Here is an 18,271-nt window from a genome sequence, read left to right as displayed (position 1 = left end):
ACTGATGGCCTGGCTGGGGAAGACCTATCACGTCTACCAGCTGCTACTCAGGCGCATGCAGCCATCTCAAACCCGTTGGGGCTCGACACGGGACTACAGATAACGAATAGGCAACTTTACAGCTCCTGAGGAGCACTTCGATGCACGTTCGGCCGAAGGGAGAGCGCTGCATCGAACGTTCTTCGCTCAATGTCCTGCGGAGTCGTCACAAGCCTGTATTCCTAGCGTGTCCACGACTGCCTGGCAAGCTTTTCAACGGGCTGCGCAGAGAGGGAGACCTGACACACAGGATCAAATCGAAAACCTCCGATAAATTAATGTACAATACAGGTGCTTGTCTACTCCCTCTGGACGAGCGCTAGTAGACCGAGCCCGCCCAGCAACGCGTATTTGAGCTGTGGGAAGTCATTCTAAACAGGACGCCAATGTCAGCATACACAGGGATGGCATGGTCGGTCGCTGGACTTACCATGGCAATGGTCACATAACCGACATACGGCAGGAACCTGCACGATGAGGGAGTTGAGCAGCTGGCCGATGACCGAAGCGCGTACAACTCACCCTCGAACCTTCCCAACGATGTGTTTCCTCTCTAGCCACTCCAGACCTTGGTAAAGTTCCAAGTCGTCGATGTGGTTGTTGTCGCCCTTTGTGAGAAGTAGCTGCCGTTGCGCGAGGGGACTTGCCGCCACGAGTCTACACCACGCACACCACAGTCAGTCACAGTAACGAGATGCCACAAGACCAACACAGGGGAAAAGGACGAAGAGGCAATTTCGAAGGGTCGCAAGGGGGGAGGAGGATGCGCAGAAAGACAAGAAGAGATTGGCGCACCCTTTGTGTGCTGAAACCAGATCATGTGTCTCCAGCACGCGATGGACAATCGGGATGTCTGCGCCCGGAATCTTGTAAACAGTGATGTCGCCCGTCTTATACAGCTGGTCTGAAGGGTTGGTGAGGAAGAGGAGGTCACCGCGGTAGAATGCAGGCTCCATCGAGCCACTGCGGCCGCAAGGACGAACGCATGAGAGTGCTGCTCTAAAACAGATGGCGCCCCCACGTGCGCACCAGTTAGAGCTAAGGAACGCACCTAAGAACGACGACGATAGGGCTCTCTGTGTTCGTGACGAGCCCGAGCCCTTTCCAGATCATCAAGCCCGAGGCGAGGACGGAGACGAAGTTGAGGATCTGGAGGAGGACCTGGATACCGGCGCAGCGTCAGTGCACGGCGCGCGGGGAGTCTTGGAGCAGCGCACATGACGGAAGCCGAGTCGCCGTAGGGTCTTGAGCTCTTCAGAGAACATGGTGGAGGGAGGAAAAGCGAGTGTGGCTGGGGCAACACACGTGGCGTGCGTCCTCGGTCGGGGACACGTTCGCAGACGCTCGACTGACGCGCCCCACGTCACGCGTCGCACGCGTCTCTGAGTGCTTGCCCCACGTTTACCGCGTCCCCCAACTTGTCCTTTGCCCCAACAAGACCACACGGCGCTCATGTCTGCGCATCCTGTCTGCGGATAGCCCACCGACAGAAGTACCCAGCGCGTAATCATTATGCACAGGCGTAAGTGTAATATACAAAGTCGGATATGAGTCAAAGCCTTCAGATATGAGCTACTCAAAGTCGGATATGAGCCAAACTCCATAGCCTGTTCAGGCCGGATCCGCCATATCCACATCTTGGCGAAGCATGTGAAACATGTCCACCATCCGTGCTTCAAATGGAGACATTTGGTAGTAATACACGCGCTGTCTGAGTTTCGGAACTGAGCATCGTGCAGAGGGACCATGAATATCGCGCGACTCACTGTACAGCAACAGCGTCCCTCAGATTTTCAGTATTCGTGTATATGGCGACCTTGGCTTCCCACTGGGATCCGATCCGAGCGACCAATACCCCCAAGGGTCGACAGGTGCACCACAGTGATCTGGTGGAAGCTGATGGAACCACAGATCGAAAGGTGTCTCTGCATTTCGAATAAAACCCGCCACTGGATTATGACCGACAACGTACCCCGGTCAACGGGTTCCTCGTTCACGGTGTCATGAATCAAAGGACCGCCATTTCGTCCAATCGACGGTGGCGTCATAACGGAAGTCGTGGACTCGATAAATGGCCCTGTGTTAGGCTCAAGTGAAGAGAATATGTGCGGCACTTACGGATGATAAGTTGAGTGATGGAAATGTCGTGGGTTTGCACACACGCTTCGCATGATTCCAAAATATATCCAACAAGGTCGTGCTCGGCACGCGGCGGGCCATGGTCACTCGTTGCACGCGTGATGCGCCTCCAATCTGCCATGGCTGTCGAAGTGATAGCTATGTACCGTTAGATGCTCAGTACATTGACGGGCGAATGCTGGGGCACGCCGAACGCAGGCTCACCTTTCGACGGAGCTGGACCACGAGCATTCCTCGCACATCTGTGCGCATGCATCTCCCGTGGATGAAAACGTCCGCATGTGTTCCCCGCAACATGAGCATCGACGATGTCATCTACGTGACCGAGACGCACGAAGCGTCTGTTCGAGCCGTCGCCGCCATCTTCCAAATAGCCGTAATCGCCCAAGCTTGGCGTCGATTTGTGGTGACTTCCACAGATACCCATAGGTGACTGCATTGTAAGTCCGTCTAGAGAAGCGTCCTCGAGCGAGATATTTGGATTGCGGGCCAGTGCGTTCCTCGCCTTGACGGCGACCCCGGGAGCAAGAGGACTGGTCCAGAAAGATGCTAGAAAATAAACGAAGCAGATCAGCTACGCAAACAAGCGTCCGAGGGGCCGCCGTCACGTACAAGGCTGGATAAAAGGAATCCCATGGGTCTGAAGGACGTCCTGGGTTGGCTTGACAGAACCATCGATAGGAAGCCTAGGTACTCACGTCGCTGTAGATGCGGCTGAGACATTGATGTATACACGCCAAGTTGAGCCACAAAGATCTGAGGCTTCGATAACGAGTCTACCCTGGCCGTTGAGCCCGCAGATGCGAGGCACCGTCGTGATCATGGTGACGGCCTTTCTGGGCTATAAAAATATGAACATCGCTGTTGGGCTGGATCATTGTGATTAGACTTGCATTGCAGATGGGTATCTCTGTCCGCCCTTTTGCAAACCTCCAGCGCATTCTGTACGCACGGGTGCTATGAGAATAGACCTGAAACGAGTACAGGAAAAATATACCTCGAAGTCAAGGAACTGTTTCGCACAGTAAGTCTCTCATATGAAGTACAGTTGAAATAGGCTACACGCACATGTTGTATCCACTTCATAATCCAGACTACGGGTCTGTCGTCGCTAAATCCTCTGTCAGAGATCGCGTGGCTACGTGTCAAAAAGGCACGTAGTGATGATATCCAATCTACTCCATCGGTAGCATACCAGATTCAATCGGACGTAGAAAGGTCTGTCTAGCGATGTGGCATCCTAAAATCTGAGAAATCGAGCCATGCCTATTTCGAGGTCAGCCTAACAGCTCGACGCGTGAGGTAGGGGAAACTTACCGGTCTGGACAATACATCCGCAGTTTACTGTACTCGTGCTAGCATACATCAGTTTTGGAGGTGTGTGACAACGACAAAATGCATCAGAACTTGTTCATATGCCCATCGATGTATGGTGCGAAATGAATTTTTGCCGCGCAATTACCACTAAATTCGTCTCCTTCACACAACTTGCCTTGGCAGTGTACGTGCCCGCCGTTCGTACATATCCAGGATGGACCACTGAAGATACTCGAACTACGCACGGATCAGCACGATATGACCTCCACAGTCACCGATAGGCGAACCTTGGAATTATTGACACACGAAGCGTGCTGACGTTCAATGACTGCCAATTGACGTGCCAGCAATAGCATCGTCGCGGTCTGTTGCGAATTCAGCGAAATACCCTGATGAGTTTGATATGGGCACGCACGTCAAATGAGCGCCACGCGTCGTCCAAATGGACCATGCACTTCTTCAATGTCGTGCTGATGGATGCGCGATGCAGAAACCGATCCAAGCGGCCGCGTCTTATCTCCTTCCCAATCACATGTTCGACCCAGCGCAGTGCTCTACACCAGATCGCAGCTGTGAGCGGGAGGACGTGGCACGCGTCGGTGTAAGATAACGTACATCTCGAGACGGGAGATATTGACGCTCATGTCTTCGCTGACAGGAAAAAGGTCGTTTCCAATGATGCTCTGAACATGCTTTACGAGATCGGCGGCACGCTGTACGAGCAAAACTGATTCTTCTTGTATGCCGCTCGTTTGCTGCGGGAGGGCAAACTTCAGCGTCTGACTGCGCTTGGGAGAAGGGCAGCGGGACGTACTTCAATGGCCCTTGCGATTCCCAACACAATGGAGAGGAGCCCCCAAGAACTGGTAAACCTCCAGTGGTACTGACCCCGTCTCTCACCGCCTCAACGATGGTGGCGACATTGGCGAGGAGGTCGGCCGCACTTGAGAGCGGTAACCGTGACCGAGGCCAGAAGGCAGGAGAGGGCGCTGAATGTGACTTGAGAGGTTTCAACATCTCAGTGTAGGATCGATGCTAGTCGTGAAGGAAAGTCGCGTATTCTTATGGTGCGCAAGTCTATTCCCGGGATATCCTGCAACAGCCCAAGTGTGGGATGCATTGCAGTGTCAGTGAAGCAGGCTTACCGAGAGATCGCGCTATTCCTGAAACTGCGGAGGTATGCAGATATTCATAAAAGATGCCGATATACGCCATCGAAGTATAAGTATGGTGGTTTTGGAGTCACGGAAGACATCTCGCTGCTCGCAGACGTCGCAACGGACGCCTTGTGCTAGAAGCCAACGTGTCTTGCTACGCTCATCTAGCACGCAGCGTGGCTGAGCTTTGGGTTATATTAGTTCACGTGCAGCATAGGAGTCGTTTGCTATTGGATCGTCAACACGCTTCCTACAGGGGAAAGAACAGTGAGACGCCGAGTGAGCAGGCTTGTCCATGTTCTAGGCGATGGCCTGTATGTGCCGAAGAGAGGTGAGAATTCAACTACCACGTCGTCGAGGGTTGGACAGATCTTACCTGTCCAGATATAGATATCCACCTACAGAGCGTATTGTGATTGACAGCTGCAACAGAACCCCGCAGCTCACAGTGAACTGGATAAAGGCGATACAGAATAAATACAGCAAACGCTGAAAGAAGTAAAGAACGGATATCACACCTGCAGCGTACATCTCATCATCGACCCAAAGCTCTGAACGAGAGCGCCTTGCTAACATACTTGAAGTCCGGGCTTGAAGATGGCGGTCTCCAAGTACCAATGGGCCACTCGCAAAAGGATAGCGACGGAGGCGCGCCATGACTGCGAAACACAAGGGCAGAGACGGAGACCAGGCGATCGAAGAGCGATCGTTGACAAAACTTGGGGATGGGTGCACGTGATCGTGTTTGCATGACGACTCCGGGATCTGGTTCCGGCAGATGGGCGTTGTTGACCATCGCTGCGGCCCATTTCTCGTCCCCGCTCCTGACTCTCGCCTCCACTTTCCCGCGCGGCGCCCCTCACCCTCTCCGCGCCCGTCCGGCTCCGCAAGCCTGTCTCTATAATCTCCACGCTCCTTCCTCGCCCTTTGCGCTCTTTCACTCCCGGTGACCTTCGAGCATCCGTTCCTGCTTCTCTTTCGGTTTTGGATCCCACCCGCAAGCATATATCCAACTCCCCATCTCCTCCTCGTCCTTCAAGATGCTCTGCAACGTGTTATCCTTTCTGCTCATCCAGGCCGTCTTTGCGCTCTTGGCCCGGGCCGACCTCTACGTACGTGTTTATCCCTCCGTTGTGTCCGCGCTCCGTCCTGATGAATTGGTCCTACAGCTCACATCTCCGCTTCCGGACACAACGTGCACCGGAGGCAAGACTTGCACGGTGAACTGGGTCGACGACGGTGTACAGCCCCTGATCCCCGTCATTGGGCCGTGCTATGTCGCGCTCTACAACGGGAACATGGTGCGCAGCCTTCTCCCCTACTATGCAAACACACCAGAACTGAATTTGATGTCTTGCTTTCCGCTTGCGCAGAGGCTCATCCAGCAGATTGAGCCGGTGGATGTATCGTCGCAGCACTCCCTTGATTTCACGGTGTGTACTCTTTGGGAGGAACGGAAGGATATCGCGGTCTTACACCTCCGTTAGCCTGACCCGAACTCTGGCCCGGACTCTGTGGGATAGTATGTGTTGGCCGTGCTCTGAGCATTGAGACGGTTCCATCTGACCAATATGCCAGCTACATCAACTTCACCTCCGTGAACCCTGTCAACGGTGTCACCTACCACCAGTTCTCGACGATGTTTACGTGAGTGTCTTTTGCTCAGCATTACGTGTCACCACCTTTCTGTTGTTCCCCCGTTGTTGTGGCCTTCACGTTGGCGTTGAGTCTCCGCTCCTGTGCGAGACCTGAAGTCACTGGTGGTTACACGCATGGAAACGGATGCAGCAAAACATAGGTACTGACCCACGTCATTGCAGCATCAACGGCATGAAGGGCTCCTTCAGTAGCCCGATCGCGAGTGACACCTCCGTGATTCCTTTCTCGTCGTCCACCTCAGTATCGGCAAGCACCACGTCGTCGGTGTCTACCTCCACATCCGCCAGCATTACGCGGTCTTCGTCGGCGTCGGCGTCGGCGACTGCATCTACATCTACAAGCACCGGATCGAGCTCTACAAGCGCATCAAGTTCAAGCTCAAGCTCCGCCGCGGCTACATCGAGCAGCAGTTCGGTTGTCGGACCGTCCGGGCTCACTTCTCCGTCGTCCGTGGCGTCGGAGAGCAAGACTGTTCTTTCCGTTCCGCCCTCCAGCAACACACCGACCAGTGTGGGCACTCGGCTCAGCATTACCACGTCGATCCGCGTGTCCACAACGCTTACGTCGTCTACGGATTCTTCCTCCAACTCCGCCAACACGTCCGCGCCCAACAACACGTCGGCTGCGAGCCGTACGACTGTCTCGGTTTCGATGGCGGTCGTGCTCGCGCTGGTGGTGGCGCTTTCGTGGTGAGCATCTTACACCGAAAATTATCCTAGGACCCGACACGTCCCCCTCCCCTCCTCTACATCCCTTGTATTCGGTTTTCGTCCCCGCAGAGGCGGGCACGGCACTCGGGGCGGGTCCCTCTCCTACGAGGCTCATGCGCTACGCCGTGCGAGTCCCTGTGTATACCCGCGTAAAATCTATGCACCGGCCCCTCTATGCTCTTTCGACTCGCGCTTTCGCGCATTTCTCTTCAACTCCGCACGTGCCCCTGTCCCCGGCTTTTCCATGTTCCAAACCTCAACCAGCCTCGTTCCATACACACCGCCTCCACGCACACATCAGGACACCCACACCCACCCTCCCCTGCCCAGCGTGCAACTCCGTCGTCAGATAATGGACCCGGCTCGCTTCGGATCACGCTTTATCCCCCCACCCCCAACTCGCGGCTGCCGCTCAGCCGCACTCCGCGCCACCCTTCATATCTGCCTACCCGCCCCTTTGTTTGGTCTGCCCCAGCCGCAGTACTGACACACCGTTCCTCTCCCGGAGCCCGCGTCCTCCCCTTGTTTAGCTTAGCTTTTACCGTTGTTTTTCCGTCATCAGGCGATAGACTTTCAAGCGATACCTCTTGTACCATCAGTGCGCGCACCGTGTTTCCTTTGGATATGAGCGTTACAACACATGCAAGAAGCCGGATTTTTCTGGAAACCTATATATAAGCCAACAAAGCTTCTCAGGCATCGCATTAATGGGGTAGTGGTAACCTGGGTCGTTGCCATCGACCCGCCGGGGGTTCGATTCCCCCTTAATGCATAAAAGCGCAGGACGATTCTTTTGTTTTGTTGTGTGGATAGGATTTCAGAACCTGCACATTCCGATTCTTGAGAGGTTAGTCCTCTAAATTCCCAGTCCCGAATTCAACCTCACGGTGTCGAACCCCGTACTCGTACAGAGCGCAGCGCGTAGGTATATGAAGGTAAGTATACGACCACACGAAAGCCACCGGCCTGTGTCTAGGGACTGATCTCCCGCGCCGCACCGCGGAGCGCGGAATCCCGGAAGTAGGCCTCGGGGCTGACTTGCTCCGCGCCCATGTCGCTCTTATCCCACTATCCTCCCGTCCGGCTGGCACGTCTCGCACGCCCCTCTCATCCCCCAACCCGCTCTTTCGCGCCAGCTCCGCGGCCGCTCTCCGGCACATCACCGAGCCCAAGCCATAGTATCCCGAGCCCGGCCTTCCGTGCGCTCGCGCCGCACGGTATAACGAGCTCGAGCACGCTCCCGAGTCGACGCAGCCACTCAAGTCCGACACGCACCCCCGCCTTCAAGTTCTTGCGGCGCACGATGGCGACCTCCGCGCCCGTCCCTCAGTCGCAGGACCACCAGCTGCCGGTGCCGCAGTGGAACTTTGCCGTCTCCCCCGTGCCGCCGAACCCGCTTGGGGAGGGCAGGTACATCAAGACGGCGGCGGCGCTCATGATCGGGTGAGCTCTCGTTCTCTGCGTCAGTCTCTAGCGTTTGGGCGGTGGACCACGTCTCTGGACACTGCGGGCCGTGTCTTCCAACGCATGGATATCCGCGCGGATGTGAACGTTTGAACGCTCAGTGGATGTGCGAACGTCGTTGGGATTCCCCCTGCACGCGAGCTATGCTGACCATTCGTTTCCTCCTTGGTGCTCCCCAGCGACGAGATCCTGAACGGCAAGACGCTGGACCGGAACTCGAACCACTTCGCGCGGTTCTGCTTCGAGCACGGGATCGACCTGTGAGTGCCTCTTCCTACCCGTGTCGCACGATGCAGGTCGTGATTTCCAGCCCCCGCCCTCGCCCCGCCCAATGACGTCAGGAAGCGGATAGAGGTCATTCCCGACGAGGAAGAGGATATGTGCGTTTATTTACACTTTCAGCCGAATTCACACCCTCACGACAAGTCTCTGCTGCAGCGTCGAAGCCGCACGCCGGCTCGTGAGCAAGTACGACTTCGTGATCACCTCCGGAGGCATCGGCCCCACGCATGACGGTGCGCCTCTCCCCGTCTCGTCCCGGCACCCGCTGAACTTGGTGCACGCACGGACAGACATCACCTACGCCTCGCTCGCCGCCGCGTTCGACCAGCCGCTCGAGCACCACCAGGAGACGCTCCGGCGAATGACGGAGATGATCAAGGCCCGCGCGGACCTCTCGCAGCAGACGGCGGAGCAGCGCATCGCGCGCGAGCGCATGGCGCTCTTCCCCGCGCGCGCCGAGGTGCTCTACATCGCCCCGGACGTCTGGGTGGTGCGTCCCCTTCTTCGCGCGGCGTCGCTCGTGTCTGGCTAACGCGGACGGTCACACCTGTAGCCGGTGGTGCGCCTCGAGGGCAAGCTGTGCGTCTTCCCGGGCATCCCGAAGCTGTTCGAGCGCATGCTCGCCGGCCTCACCGCGCTCCTGCCGCTCCCGCCGCCGAGCGAGCGGCCGTTCCGGCAGCAGATCTTCACTACGTGCGTGCGCTTGCACTTCGTCCCGCGCTCGCGCTCGCTGACGCCGGCATTGCACAGGATGCCCGAGTCGTCGATCGCGCCTTACCTCACCGAGCTCCAGGCGCAGACGAAGGCGGAGGGCGTCCGCGTCGGCTCGTACCCGCTCTTGCAGAAGGGTGTGTACGTCTCGCTGATCGGCCGCGATCCGGACGGGGTGCGCAAGATTGCAAAGGAGGTTGTGGAGAAGCTCGAGGGGCGGCTGGTGAGCGAGGAGGAGGCGCGGAAGGAGAAGGCGGCGCTATAGCGTTGCAAGGTGTGGGTACGTTTTCTTATGTACTTATATGCGCTTGTTCCCACCGCTATCAGTCTTGCTCGTTGAAGATGGGGCTTCTGGAAGTAAACACTCGCGTTTGATAACAATCGCTCTCCAGTCCGCGCTTATCGGCGCAGGCTGCACTTTTCTCAGGGCCTCAACTTGCCCCTCATCCACCAGGGTCCCTGCGCGATCGCACTCAGCTCCCCCGATGGAACCCCCGCCCCTGCCTATCGACGTAACGGAGAACGTACTGGACCAACTACAAGCCCAGGGCCACCTGTGGGCCCTTCCAATCTGCGCACGGGTCTGCAACGCTTGGCTCCCGAGGTGCCGCTTCTTGATCTGGCAACGCGTAACGATCTCAAGCCTCCACTCGCTGGACTCCATCCGCGCCGCGCTTGAGCGCACACCCGTCCTGCGCTCGCTCGTAAGCACCGTCCGACTCGAAGGAAATTATGGGCAGTATCCCCACGCCGCTCCCGCTGTCCTCCTGCCGTATCTCGCCCATATCAACACCTGGGAGTTCTCCGGAGAACTCGTTATCGGCGGGGACCGAGGAAGAAACCTCCTAGGTTCCCTCAGAAGCTACGCCGAGACCAAGAGGCTCGTTGTCGACGCCTGCGGTCGGCTCATTTCCACCTTGGACGTCGCACGCCTGGCCTGCGGGTTTCCCGGTCTCGAAGAGCTTCACCTCATCGATACCCTCTCGTGACTATACTGCGGTCGGACTTTACCACGACACTGAACCGGATGCGTAATCGGCTGAAAAGGATCACGGTGAGATTCTACATGATGGACCACGAGGTACTGCTCGATGTTTAATGCCCCTCTCGCAGCTTGCACCCGCCGGGTTGGGCTACCTACTGGCGCCTGAGCTAAGAGGATTGCTCACAAGCAACGCAGGTACACTCGTACATCTCACTCTGGATGCCCGAGTTGCTCTGGTTGGAGGTCCGTGTTATTCAAGAAACGCTTCCGATTCAGGACGGAGTAACCAATGCTGCGTCTAGAAATCAGCTTGACAGACTTTTCGGTACTCGTACATCTTACCGTGAGGCTGGAGTTAGACGACGCCTCAATTTTACAGAGGACGATGCCTCTTCTGAAAATCGTGTTTGCTGGACCAAAGCTTCCACCATCCCTGCGCTCCATGAAATTGCTGTTTAAACCGTCTGCCCTACATTGGCTCAGCACCAAGCAAGTACCATCATCAAGTTCCGCGAAAATAAGTTCCATTTTCACCCAACTCGTGCGCCATCACGAGGCTCTCAGGGTGAATGGGATTACCTGCGTAGTAGAAGACGTAATGAAAAACCACGTGGACAGATGGAGAGCACTAGTATTCGAACAGGTCTTTCAATCGTTATATGAGCAGGGACTACTACGAATTCTGTTCGAATACCCTCGTTAGTGACTTTCCATCGCCCTTCTTCCGTCTCATCATCGATGTACTGATGACGATGTGGCACGCATGCAGCTTCCCACCACAATCGATCGTATGGGCACGCATGCCCCATTCGCCAGCTAACCATTTCCTCTGACGGCAAGTGGGCGGCCAGCGAAGCTCCCAGCCTGAGGCGAAGCGGCTTCTTCGGATCGGTGATCATCTGGGACGTTCACTCTGGATATCCGATGATGGAGCATTGGTACCCAATCCTCAAATCTGAAGACCACTATTCATACACTGTCGGATGCGGGCCAACGCTCTCCTTCGCTCCATCGGGCTCCCGTTTGATGCACGCCCCCGCGGGTCAGCTAGACATATTCAAGCTACCTAACTCGCCCCATCATGACGGCCATCCTGAGATATTGGCAAGCGGCAACTCGGAGAGTTACGGGGGCATTCTCAAAGCTATATGGTCTCCCGACGAAACACACGTCATTGTCCTGACGGGTAGAGGGGACGTCCACATCTTCGAGCCCGACACTGCAAAGCTCATCCGCAGACTCAAACTACCTGCAATCCCATTTCCCACCAAAACGTTATCACACATTTTCCAAGGAGCCATATCGGTGTCCCCGAAGGGCCGCCACATTCCCATTCACATTCTCAATGAAACTGGCCTCGTGCGGGACCAACTTTAGTATCACGACTTCACCATCGTTTGGGATTTGGACACCGAAACCTTTCGTCCTCATTTCGCCCAACTCCACAGCTCGCACCTCCTCCATGACGCCTTACGCAGCGTCGCACTACGTAGTAATCCGGAGGACAACGATTACAGCGTCCTTGGTCTCACATTCTCCAACAGGCTCTTGATCTCCGGAACCACCAACGATGCTGTCAGTGGACATCACTGCTCGTAGATATTCGCAGGCTCACCGGTGATAGCCCTCTCCTCCGACGGCGCCCGAGCCCTGCTCGAAGATTCAGACGTACCGGACTCGCTCACTCAACCCACTCTCCGTGTCGTGGACACTGCCACGGGAGTCCACAGACGACCACTGAAAACGTACCGTCGCGCCACTTGGGAGATGCATCCTTCGTGCGACACCGCGCTCTCCACCACCGCCACGTTCATCCCTCTGCGTCCGCAACTCCGCGACCCGAGACACATGCACTGGTGGTTACGGCCACCCCACGACCAGAAACCCACTGCACACTGGTGGTACTGGGGCACGCAAGACGACCGCATGCGCCGCCTGGACACTCACATGTCTCATCTGGTCGCGTTCACCGACGACGGGTCGGTCGTAGGAAGCGCGGGTTGTTGCGGGGTGGTGTCCTTCCATCGCACCGAGGACGTCCAGCTTGAAGACGAACTGGACTCAACAGCGGTCTCCGACTCCGACGCCCCGCGTCCACATGATGGTCCCGCTCGGCGCCATTGACCAATGGTATGTCCGGAGCGACGGAATACGAATAGAGATTCAAAGTTGCATGTCCTGCAGAAGAAAAACCGGCCCGATCGACAGCGGCGACGATCCGCACCAGCGTCGTCTATGCGGCCGACTCACCGCCTCCCCGCTTCGGATCCACTCGCAGTGCACATTCCAGTTCCAGTAAACACAGAAAACGCGTTTCCCCCCATGCTTTCATCAACAACATGTGCAGGAGCACCTGGTCGTTTTTCCGAACCCGCGGTCCACATAGGAGGACAATTGCATCAGAGAGGAGGAAACGTACCGTCCCACGTTAGGAAGACATCCAGAAACTTCATATTTTTGTACCCCGAGTAGAAGCCAGAGCCAGTTGCAGGGTAGCGCAGAGATCGCAGGAAGCACTCACTTCACCCCGAATATTGATGCCAGAACCTTCATGTTTTGCAGATCGAGAGGAACATGAGCGTGCGAGCTTCTTTGCAATTGGGTCATCTCCTCGCGCACGGCAAGAATACAGCGAAAAGATGACCGAAACGTAACAGCGGATCAGCAGTAGACTTGAAAGGAGGGAATCGTCGTGTTGTGGAGCAAGTGTAAAAGTGGGCGGCGCCTGGATTCGAAACGGGCGCTTGACCATGTGATCTTGCCCACTTGGCGCCGAGTCGAATGTCTTGATTTCGACTCTCGAGCCGTGCAATTGCTTCGAAGCAATTTACACGTTTACCATTTTCGAAGACGAAAGCGACAAAGTGGAGGTGGACGAACTCCTCAGGTCGTCCTCTGAGACGGAAAGGGGTTGATCCCGCTAAAAGACAAACAACGTCGTACCGACTATAACAGCCACTCCAACTATCGCCGCCACCGCTGCATTCGCACCCCCAGTAGGAGCCGCCCCACCATCGGACGCGCTCGCCGCGCCCGTCCCGCTCGTCGCCGACACCGTACCCCCAAACGTCGTCGCCGTCGCCGTGCGCACGAACACCTCCCATGCCGCCGCCGTCGCACTCGGCACCGTCGACGTCCCCGCCGTCGTCCCGCTCCCGAAGAAGACCTCGAGGCCGCCCGGCATGACCGCGTCCGCGAGCTCCGATGACTCGCCGCCGACGACGGTGCCATTCGCGAGGAGCGTCCCGGTCGCGTTCGCGCCGAGCACAAACTCACGCAGGAAGACGAGTGCCTGCGCGGGTCGCCACTGCGGGACGAGGTGGCCCGCCCCGGCGAAGAGGACGTACGTGAGCCCGCGCTCCTGGTGCACGAGCCCCGCGGGCGCGCCGTCATCGCCCGTCCACGGCGTCGCGGGGCGTCGCGAGAAGCCTTGGGTCGGCAGGGGGCGCTCGCCGGAGACGGTGGATGGGCCGGCCCAGGTGATGTTCTGGATGACGACCTCGGTACCGTGGTGCTGGACTTGGGCGTCGTCGTTGCCCGAGTAGAAGACGAGGGAGATGTTGCGCGCGGTGGCGTTGGCGAAGAGGTCGGAGAGGAAGGCGACGGGCTCGACGGAAGGGTCACCATGCTCGTTCCCGATCGACTTGTTGTACACGGAGCCGAATGGATAGTTGAAGCTGCTCGTCCAGTTCTTGGATGTGGGAGCATGGAGCGCAGCGCGGACAGCAGGGGAGTTCAAGAAGGGCGATGCATCAAGGGAGGGCTCTGGATTTGTGGCATCAGGTATGTCATAGACATCAAAGCCACCGTTCGCTGTAATGGACGTGTCTCGGCTAGATGCACTCGAACCAGTGGGCAACGGCACTTACACCATGGGTATGTGAAGTTGACGGCGTAGTCGCGCATCTCATCGAAAAGGTCACACGCGTACCACGGGTCGAGCGTGCCGTTGACGCGCCCTGAGAGGTCACGCTTCCAATGCTCTCTCTTCTGCGCTCTATGCTCGCGGTAGTCGGAACGCTTCATGTGTGGGCTTCCTTGTGCGCGTGCCACGTACTCCACCTCGATCTCGTGCTGCCATGAAGCGGCGGATCGTTTGGTGTTCTGGGTTCCACCCGCAAGCTGTGCACGTTGTCCCAACGGGAGACTGAGTGTCGGGAATGTTCCGGAAAGCTGGGGATACGTCAGGTTGAGGTCGAAACCACAAAGGTGATGCCTGTCGGGCGATGAGCGGGGAACAATCACACGAAGAGTAAGATACTCACTGCTCCTTGAAGTAGTTGAACACATCATGATCGTAGCCTATCAAAGCGGGATACGTTTCGATAATGTTCAGCTGGACCTCGATTGAGCGTGACCTCGATCTTCGGAAGTAAGTACAAGACTCACGACGGGAAGATGTCTGATCGTGGCGAAAGACCCTAAGGAACCATCGCCGATAGCCGCCTTATGAAGATTCACCGGCGGCGAGTCTTGCTGAACCAGATGCTTCATGATGTAAGGCTACAAGAACATATCAGTACGAAGCATCAGGTGGCGAGTGGAAATCACTGACGATGTAGGTTCCAGCATAACTTTCGCCAGTGAGATACAGAGGGCGAGTGGAAAGGCTTGGGAAAACAGCCACTAGATTGGACAAGAATTGGATCTAACGAGGACGGTTAAAAGGCTGCGTCTGAAATGGCACAGCGACTCACGAAATCTTCGCCCATCTGGTCCTCATCCGCAACTGGGTAACCGTTACAGATTGCTCTGAAAGAAGAGAGTATATGCTCACTGTATCCTTCATTATCAGCCGTCGAAAATCCCGTGCCTGCGGCCCTGACTGTCAGTCTGAGATACGATCGTGTAAACGAGTCTCGAGCGTACCAACAGGTTGGTCAATCCAGATGGTATCCGCTAGGGTATTCCAGCTAAACGGGTTTGTAACCCATGTTCCATTTGCTAGGACATGTATCGGTCCGTTCTAACTGATACGGTGAGGTCGGTCGTAGGTCATATATGCAATGCACGCACCTCGGTTGACAATCCCAACATGCCGGACGACCCTGGCCTGTGCATTTCGTTGACATCGGGGAAACGAACGCACGAGAAATGAAAGCTCACCCTCCCTGAAGCCATAGTATCCATGGTTCGGTACTGAGCTCACCCGCCCCCGCCGTCAACGTCCCGTTTCCGCCCTGCTTCTCAAAGCCCCAAAAGAACAAGGTGTCGTTGGGATGTCCGGCGCGATTTACTGAGATGCTTCCGGCAAAGCTCCGAGGGATATTGATGCCATCCAGGCCAGGGAGCGGATATTGGACTCCAAAATCTACGTCGTCGGTGATTGGTACGCACATACGTGACCGTATCAGATAGTACGGAAACGTACAATCTTGCCATTCCGGACCGTACGGGCTCTCCGGCTGACCCGGCCAAACGTTAGGAAAGGTGTTGGAGGGGTTTGCGCATACGCCACGCCCGCGAGAGCGACTCCAGCAGACAATGAGAATGGAAGAGCGAAGAACATGGAGAGGGCTCCACTGTCTATCGGCCCTCTACCGCCATACCGCCTTAAGTCCAGCCCGAGGCCGAAGGCTAGAACGACCACCTTTTGCATGAGGGAGCAACGTGACACCAACCACATGTGTAGAAGACCTTCTATTCCGTGAAGGGGCGCGCATGTGGATGGGCCGTCGGGTTCCCGCGATATCGGAGAAGAACGTGTCCTGTGTTCTTCGTCGTTTTGATGCCACGGGAGCGTACGGTTGTTCCGAGGGAGGTGAGGGGAACGCAGATCTTCACAGAGCGTTGAGGAGCACGAGAGGAGGAACGCGGATGGAGGTTCGAGAGAACGAGCAAAGTTTGGATGCGGAATCCGGATGGCGTCATGATATATTGAGGCTAAAATACATACACGTGACCACGATGCAACTCCCGGCGTGCTGTGTGGCATATGCATGTCGAACCCCTTCACCTCGCCGAGCTCGAGTACAACTGACATGGATCTCACCGTGCACTATCTGGCGTGTAAAAGAGACGAAATACCTCACGAGCTTCTGGAAAATGCATCGAAGCTAGTGATCTACACTACCGAAGACGTCCGATGGCACAATCCTCGCCCACTGGACCTGTCCGTTTTTAGTGAGTACTTATCTATGGATCAATGTCGCGTCTATTTATCAAATGCTCGCGACGCAAGACATAGGGACTAACATATACCTCTGGAACCTTCCTCCGCCCGACGGCCTGCTTGTGGAGGAGCCCCAACTTACCCAGACGCGAAAGTGGGATGCTTCTGCCACCATTGATCCCTCGGAAGACGATTCTTGGAGTCTGGAACAGCTAGACCAATTTCTTCACGGAGCGTTCTCTGTTTCCGACACTGAATCAGATGTGGATTCCGTCCATCACTCTGTCAAACGACCCCTCAGTCCAGAACGCCCCTCCGTTGCCCCTCCGTCTACCAAACGTGCACGTTTCGTCCAGTCTTCATTGAGATATGTCATACCTATGGTACGCCTTATCTCATCTATGAGCACAACAACACTCTTACTGCGCATATAGCCACACTTCCTACATTCTCAGCAGCACTTCGCGGACGAGTACCTTTCGTACTTCTCTGACGTTCCATTGCCCTGTTATCCGTACAGCCCTATTCCACCTCACACACTTGAGGGCTGCATAGAGAGCATCGCGAGCCCATACTCCAGAGTAGGCTGGATCGTACCTGTTCGCGGCCAGCTACCATGGGACGACGCTACCAATGCCAACATTCTGGATGACACAATGGAGGAGCCGAAGTCACTTTCTCTCACTCCTCAGGATCCTTCCGAAGTTCTTCCGGTACCAGTGCAACCTCATAACAGCAACACAGTCCTGTGGACACGTGCCGCTTTGGTCGCTTTCTGGAGTTTCTTACGGAGTCTCAGCGATGCCGGGAACTTCGGGCCCATTTCCCTTTCATTTCACACCGCATCAGCTGCGTCCTCTACGAATTCCACCGTGGAATACTCGTGCTTCGGTTCACACAAAGTCCAGACGGCGTCCTCGGCATCAGCCCCAGCCCCTGAAAATCGCTCTACTCTGCTGGCCAACACTCGTGTCGCGTTCCTCGCCATCGACCACTTCAAGATGTATCACAATAGGCAATACTCTCAGAGCATCCGAACGGCGCTACACTCCTGGTCCTATCGTGGGCGAAATGGGGACCAAAAGATCCGAGTACTCAAAGGAGCAAAGCTGGTTTTAGTCGACGAGAACTCCAAAGGAGTTCTGTTGGGATGACGGCGGACGCGCTTCCCTGCAAGACATGACTTCCGCATGGTAGCATGGTGAGTTCGCCCTGGCTTGCCCTGTTCTATCGCTGAGCTATGGCCGTTTCATTTAGCTAAATGCGCTCGAAACGAGCCTTTGGTAGAGGCGAGACTATTTTTCCGCGATTTATCCGCGCGTGACCCAACGCGTGGCATCACATTCGCGTGATAGTTTTGCGCGTCCAGTCACAGCAGCCCCACACATGGCCGGCCCGGGTCCAAAAATGGTGCGGTCATTCGCGATGTCCCCCTGACCTCCTTCCCCCACAACCTTCTCAATATTCCCCCGCCCTGCTAGCGTCGCAGCGGCGCAGCCAGCCACCCGCCCTTCTAATCTACTCTGCCAGAATGACGAAGCCGCGACGCATCAGACAGTCACGGTGCCTCGCAGGTCAGTTCTGATCCGGTGACTGCTGCACCTCTGCCGTAGTACTGCTCATGTGACCCATCATCTGCTGCACCAGGTCTCTCGCTTCTTGTCGGTGCGATTGTCCACCAGATCATCGCCGGCCG

At 56.3% G+C, this 18,271-nt stretch overlaps 7 protein-coding genes and 1 non-coding gene across 8 annotated transcripts; 6 read left to right on the top strand and 2 right to left on the bottom strand.

Annotated features, from left to right (window-relative positions):
* Positions 1-338: 338 nt before the first annotated feature.
* On the bottom strand, positions 339-1,304 carry BXZ73DRAFT_90492 (uncharacterized protein; the record flags this gene model as incomplete). The annotated part of the gene is made up of 6 exons (XM_048025657.1): positions 339-410; positions 470-506; positions 562-696; positions 835-1,002; positions 1,091-1,200; positions 1,257-1,304. 6 exons carry the CDS (start codon positions 1,302-1,304, stop codon positions 339-341), a joined length of 570 nt encoding a protein of 189 aa, XP_047877034.1.
* Positions 1,305-5,692: 4,388 nt separating this feature from the next.
* BXZ73DRAFT_48269 (uncharacterized protein) lies at positions 5,693-6,175 on the top strand (the record flags this gene model as incomplete). The annotated part of the gene is made up of 4 exons (XM_048020020.1): positions 5,693-5,764; positions 5,822-5,953; positions 6,026-6,085; positions 6,140-6,175. 4 exons carry the CDS (start codon positions 5,693-5,695, stop codon positions 6,173-6,175), a joined length of 300 nt encoding a protein of 99 aa, XP_047877033.1.
* Positions 6,176-7,722: 1,547 nt separating this feature from the next.
* BXZ73DRAFT_t127 lies at positions 7,723-7,793 on the top strand. Its single transcript has one exon. It is a non-coding gene; the product is annotated as a tRNA-Gly (tRNA).
* A 531-nt stretch (positions 7,794-8,324) lies between these two features.
* On the top strand, positions 8,325-9,743 carry BXZ73DRAFT_48212 (MoaB/Mog domain-containing protein; the record flags this gene model as incomplete). The annotated part of the gene is made up of 7 exons (XM_048020012.1): positions 8,325-8,464; positions 8,665-8,745; positions 8,827-8,865; positions 8,924-9,000; positions 9,058-9,257; positions 9,321-9,460; positions 9,518-9,743. The coding sequence occupies 7 exons, from the start codon at positions 8,325-8,327 to the stop codon at positions 9,741-9,743; spliced, it is 903 nt and encodes a 300-aa protein (XP_047877032.1).
* Positions 9,744-9,963: 220 nt separating this feature from the next.
* Positions 9,964-10,467, top strand: BXZ73DRAFT_102197 (uncharacterized protein; the record flags this gene model as incomplete). Its single annotated transcript, XM_048015145.1, has 1 exon — positions 9,964-10,467. The coding sequence occupies one exon, from the start codon at positions 9,964-9,966 to the stop codon at positions 10,465-10,467; it is 504 nt and encodes a 167-aa protein (XP_047877031.1).
* A 1,458-nt stretch (positions 10,468-11,925) lies between these two features.
* Positions 11,926-12,587, top strand: BXZ73DRAFT_102196 (uncharacterized protein; the record flags this gene model as incomplete). The annotated part of the gene is made up of 3 exons (XM_048015144.1): positions 11,926-11,955; positions 12,008-12,038; positions 12,088-12,587. 3 exons carry the CDS (start codon positions 11,926-11,928, stop codon positions 12,585-12,587), a joined length of 561 nt encoding a protein of 186 aa, XP_047877030.1.
* Positions 12,588-13,383: 796 nt separating this feature from the next.
* BXZ73DRAFT_48185 (alpha/beta-hydrolase) lies at positions 13,384-15,904 on the bottom strand (the record flags this gene model as incomplete). Its single annotated transcript, XM_048020006.1, has 11 exons — positions 13,384-14,276; positions 14,333-14,679; positions 14,729-14,799; positions 14,853-14,966; positions 15,019-15,111; positions 15,161-15,192; positions 15,241-15,276; positions 15,333-15,429; positions 15,480-15,516; positions 15,570-15,774; positions 15,835-15,904. Coding segments are annotated over 11 exons (1,995 nt in total), but the record flags the coding sequence as incomplete, so codon positions are not given.
* A 498-nt stretch (positions 15,905-16,402) lies between these two features.
* On the top strand, positions 16,403-17,729 carry BXZ73DRAFT_48285 (uncharacterized protein; the record flags this gene model as incomplete). The annotated part of the gene is made up of 3 exons (XM_048020023.1): positions 16,403-16,586; positions 16,645-16,958; positions 17,010-17,729. The coding sequence occupies 3 exons, from the start codon at positions 16,403-16,405 to the stop codon at positions 17,727-17,729; spliced, it is 1,218 nt and encodes a 405-aa protein (XP_047877028.1).
* Positions 17,730-18,271: the final 542 nt, after the last annotated feature.

The sequence above is a fragment of the Epithele typhae genome (genome assembly GCF_022376455.1).
Source record: "Epithele typhae strain CBS 203.58 chromosome Unknown BXZ73scaffold_30, whole genome shotgun sequence".
In the NCBI taxonomy this organism is placed as follows: Eukaryota; Fungi; Basidiomycota; class Agaricomycetes; order Polyporales; family Epitheliaceae; genus Epithele; species Epithele typhae.
Note: the sequence above shows the minus strand (reverse complement) of the source record. Positions and strands in the feature narration are given on the sequence as shown.